Source organism: Penaeus vannamei, chromosome 4 (assembly GCF_042767895.1).
Source record: "Penaeus vannamei isolate JL-2024 chromosome 4, ASM4276789v1, whole genome shotgun sequence".
Taxonomy (NCBI): Eukaryota; Metazoa; Arthropoda; class Malacostraca; order Decapoda; family Penaeidae; genus Penaeus; species Penaeus vannamei.
Window position 1 is genome coordinate 13617338 of NC_091552.1, and position 5000 is coordinate 13622337.

Below are 5000 nucleotides of genomic sequence, written 5' to 3' on the forward strand. Positions count from 1 at the left end.
TACTAATATATATTCCACTATACACACACACACAACGATCTTTGCAGAGAATCAAAATTATACCAGCTACATGACAACGTACGAATAAAATGATAACTCTAATGATAATGATAATAACAATTATGAGATGATGATGTAATTATGCCGCCACATAGACACCGTGCAAAAGATATCGTACCACAATCCAGCACATGATAATGGCAAGCCCATTACTTACATGTAAACATTTTGATGTAAAATATACATCTACACACACACACACAAATATATATACATATACATGTGTATATATATATATATATATATATATATATATATATATATATATATATATATATATATATACATACATACATACATACATACATACATACATACATACATACATACATACATACATACATATATATATATATATATATATATATATATATATATATATATATATATATATATATACATTCTCCATAGAATACTAATAAAATACACTATTTACCTGTGTACTGAACACACACATCAGAAGGGAACAATGAATTCGCTATAATGCCTTCGTCTTCCTCGCGGATTACGAAGCAAAAATGACTGACAGCGAGAATGGCATTTACAGCCAGGGACTCGGCGCGGCTGTAAACACTACCTCGATACGCATCAATCTTCCGTTTATGCAAATGAGTGTCAGCAAGTTCGCTCTGGCCTGGCGGGGAATGGGCTGGGGGGGGGGGGGGATTAAGGAGAGATGGGTACCTTCCACGTGTCAAAGAGGGTGTGAGTTTGGTGCTGAAGTGAGAGGGGTGGGGAGAGAGGGAGAGAGAGAGGGGGGGAAAGGGAGGGAGGGAGGGAGGGAGGGGGAGGGAGAGGGGGGAAAGGGAGGGAGGGAGAGGGAGAGAGAGGGGGGAAAGGGAGGGAGAGAGAGAGGGGGAGGGGAGGGAGGGAGAGGGAGGGAGGGAGGGAATGGGGAGAGGGTGGGAGGGAGGAGGAGGGAGAGGGAGGGAGAGAGAGGGAGGGAGAGGAGAGAGGGAGAGAGAGGGAGAGAGGAGAGAGGAGAGGGAGAGGGAGAGGGGGAGGGGGGAGGGGGAGGGGGAGGGTGAGGGGAAGGAAGAGGGAGAGGGAGAGGGAGGGAGAGGGAGAGGGAGAGGGAGAGAGAGAGAGAGAGAGAGAGAGAGAGAGAGAGAGAGAGAGAGAGAGAGAGAGACAGAGACAGAGACAGAGGGGGGGGAGAGGAGAAGAGATGTAGGTAGGTTTGTAGGAGAGGAAAAGTGAAAGAGGAAACCTCCAACATCCAGGAATTCTATACAAAATACAATCAGCACTTTTCAAGACTATAACGAACGATTCTCTCATTCGAAACAAAATAAACGAATTCAGTTAATATTTAAATGAGTTTTCACGAGATCACCCCCGGGTCCTGTGAGGTATTAGTAAACCACACTCGGCCCGCCCTCCGCCCCTCCCGCTCACGCCCTTCCCACTCTGCCCTGGAGGCCCCAAGGGTGTGAATCCCGTGGAGGACCCGCCGGCAGGGAAGGCACGCTGGCATTTCATTATATCCTCAATTTACATTCCATTTACATCGTCTTCCTGGGCCAGGTTCATTTCTTCAGTTTAGTCTGGGTTTTATCTGTCTGCAGGTGACAAAGTGGCGTTAATGAGAGAAAATATATATTTCTTTTTATGTCTTTCTCTCTATGAGTTTGAATTTAACGATGAATTAATAATTACACGATTTTTTTAAATAGTTAATTTTCGCCGTTTTTGCCTCATTATCCATTTACAAACAAATGCCATACTAATGTAATGAACTTTCACTTCAAATGTGATTTTAAAATCTTCTGTGCCCTAGAATTATTGTATATGAAAGTTTATTTCCATCTGATAAACTGCTATCGACTGCTTGCAAATAACACTATATACATGACTCAGCGCAGCCCAATGTGGCTACAGTGGTTTATCCTTATAAACTAATAATCCTTGGTTAAGATATATCGTTTGTGAAATAAGTTGTACAACAGCATTCCTCAGAATGTAAAACTACACAAAACATACACAAATCAAACACGCACACACACACATAAACACACACAAACACTTCCGGTCAGAAGCGGTAACCAGCACCAAACTTTTCTTCATTTTAGAGTTTAACGAAGAAACGAATCGAATTTAACGAATAAGCTATCATTCGAGATCGTTTTTAAGGTAATATATTAAAAAATATATACGTATATTTCCTAAACTGTACACCTATCATATTAGGTACAATATATATTTCTTTCTTCCCGTTCTCTCTCAGCCTTTTACCAGGTTCCATGAAATCGTTCACACTCTTTGTCTCCCTCTCGTTTCAACGTCCACTTCTCCGGCGAGCTCGCTGGGCTGCCGAGCTTCCACTTCGAGACTTCAAACTTTGGCTTCTTCCACCTTGGCTTCTTCCATCACTACAGCATTCTTCCTTTGGTTTCTTCCACGTAACACCTGTTTCCCTCAGTACTCGTCGTCCACGTCTTTCAGCTTGATATAGAGGCAGCAGGAGAGGATCATCCCAAAGACCTGTACGAGGGAGATGCCGCAGCCGACCGCCCCGAGGACAACCAGGTGACTACCCAGTTCCTCTTCGAACTGGTGGATGCAACCCTGGAAGAATGAGGAAGGCAGTTTTGGAGTAATTTCGGAGAGAGAATCCTTTATGAAAGCTAGTACGATTATCACTAATTATGATAATCCGATATAGCTGGAAGGATAGAGAATACGGTGTTGGAATAACTAATGGCTAATGTGGAGGAAGAATTCGTAATGAGAGCGAGTACTATTACCATTACTTTTAATAACTTAATATAGCTGGGAGAAAAGAGAGTACGTATAGAATAACGAATATCACTAATTATAGTAATTCATTGTAGCTGGAAGAGAGAATACGGTTAGAATGATTAATAACGAATCTAGAGAAGAAATCCGCTTCAAATGCGTGTAAAATTATCTTCTAACGATATCTACTCCCTGTAACACTCATCACCATACCCTCTTAATGATTCCCCCATCCATGGACACAGTCCCCGAGAAACAAAACCCACTTCTACGGCTACTGAAATCCCAAGATTCCTGAGGGCAAAGAGAAAGCGAAAGGCAAGTGTACTTACGTTGTACCAGATGTTGGACGGGTGGTCGCTCACGCCGCAGTACGGGGAGGGGGTCTTGCAACAGGAGTCCGGCACCGTGTTGTTGATGCCCTGGCCCTCCTGCAGCCACCGACTGTCGCGCCACTGGCTGAAGGTGAGAGCCCCGCAGCAGTGGTACTGGTGAGGAGAAATTGTTTTAAGAGACAGTACATCAGGTATTGCTCCTGTGAATGTGGTATTGTTAAAGGAAAGTATTTTCATGAAACTACATCGCAGTGTTGTTCGTGTGAATATGGTTATGTTAAGGGAAAGTATTTTCATCAAAAAGTAAATCGAGGTATTGTGGGCGTGAATGATACTGTAAATACTAGACAGTATATCGAAGTATTATTTGTATGAACGTGGTATTGCAAAGGAAAAGTTGTTTCTACTAAAACAGTATATCAAGTATTATATGTGTGAATGCGGCACGGTAAGTGAAAGGCATATTTACAAAACAGTACATCGAAGTATTGTTTATACTGGTAATGCGAAGAAAAAGTATTTTTACTAGTAAATCGAAATATTTGGGTCGTCGGATGCACATCTGGATAAATAAATGATGACTTTTTAAGGCGAATATAAGGCCAACGAGGTCAACTGAGTGACTTCATCCTCGGATATGACATCACAGTCGGTGACATTATCGTAGGATATGACGGACACCTTGCGTTAAATGGAAAGAGTGGGAGAGCAGAGCAGTGGGAGAGTGGGCGAGGCAGATGAATCAAAAAGATATTACAGCAAAATGCGTTGACACAAATTATATGAAGTGGATAATGAGAGAGGAAGGGAGATATAAACACACTGGAAACGAGAGAGGAGGAGGAGGGTGGGGCGGGGAGGAAAATTATGGAAGGTTAGGAAAGGAGAGGGGAGGGGGGGTTCGGGAATGGGCATATACACATACATATGTATGAACGCATGCGCACACAAACGTACACACATACATTATTATCTATTGTCTATTACCACTTTCTCTATCTTTATTTCTTTGTAAATACGAATATATATATATATATATATATATATATATATATATATATATATATATATATATATATAAACAGAGAGAGAGAGAGAGAGAGAGAGAGAGAGAGAGAGAGAGAGAGAGAGAGAGAGAGAGAGAGAGAGAGAGAGAGAGAGAGAGAGAGAGAGAGAGAGCAAAACAAAGAGAAAGAAAGAACCCATAGACTCCACAACGAAAGAAGTGCAAGAGCCAGGTGGCGCCCCCCTCCCCCCAAAGGCCTTATCAACCAGCGCACACACCCCCGGCTTTCGCTCACCTCCCTCTGCATCATGTCAACCGCCCGGGTCACTTCGGGTTCCATCATGTAATTCTCGTTGAAGGTCTGGGTGAGGGTGTGGGACAGCTCGGCCATCACCTGCTCCTCGTACACGTAGGCGAGGACGCCGCCGACAGCCTCCAGCAGGAACACCAGCAGAAGCAGGAACGTGTACTGGCGGCGGGAGGAAAGCGGTCAGCAGAAGAGGCAATTAGGATTTGATACCAAGATGAAAATAAGAAAATACATCACACTTATATGTAAAACTCTTTTTGAGGAACAGAAACAACTTTAACCAAACAAATAATCAAAACCAGTTGGTGTGAATAAATGAAATAAATGACTACCCCAATGAAATGCTCTTAGGAAATAGAAATATCTTTATCCAAACAATCAAAACCAGTTGGTGTGAATAAAGGATATAAAGGATACAGACTTTACCCCAAGGAAATGCTCTTTCTTAGGGAACAGACCATCTCTAAACAAACGAACAGCCAGCTGGTGCGAATGAGGGACGTACCACCAGCAGAGAGCAGCGGTCCTCCTTCAGGATGGCGCAGCAGGC

General features: G+C 42.9%; 2 protein-coding genes across 4 annotated transcripts in view; both read right to left on the reverse strand.

Moving 5' to 3' along the window:
• The window catches only part of LOC113805229 (dynein regulatory complex subunit 5), a 10738-nt gene extending 10410 nt beyond the window's left edge, over positions 1-328 (reverse strand). Inside the window, exon 1 of the mRNA XM_070120677.1 lies at positions 1-328. This exon is cut by the window's left edge and continues 927 nt beyond it. The gene's annotated coding sequence lies outside the window, so the exon portion shown is untranslated.
• An 857-nt stretch (positions 329-1185) lies between these two features.
• LOC113805251 (deoxynucleoside kinase) overlaps positions 1186-5000 on the reverse strand; it is a 60186-nt gene continuing 56371 nt past the window's right edge. For 2 of the 3 annotated variants that reach the window (XM_070120679.1, XM_027356225.2), the window contains exons 3-6: positions 4956-5000; positions 4436-4609; positions 3132-3287; positions 1186-2628 (exon numbers count right to left, since the gene is read on the reverse strand). The exon at positions 4956-5000 is cut by the window's right edge and continues 147 nt beyond it. In XM_070120679.1, the coding sequence (XP_069976780.1) occupies positions 2479-2628; positions 3132-3287; positions 4436-4609; positions 4956-5000 (525 nt within the window). In that variant the 3' untranslated portion in view covers positions 1186-2478. The remainder of the gene's footprint in view (positions 2629-3131; positions 3288-4435; positions 4610-4955) is intronic. The other variant, XM_027356223.2, reaches the window with a different exon arrangement.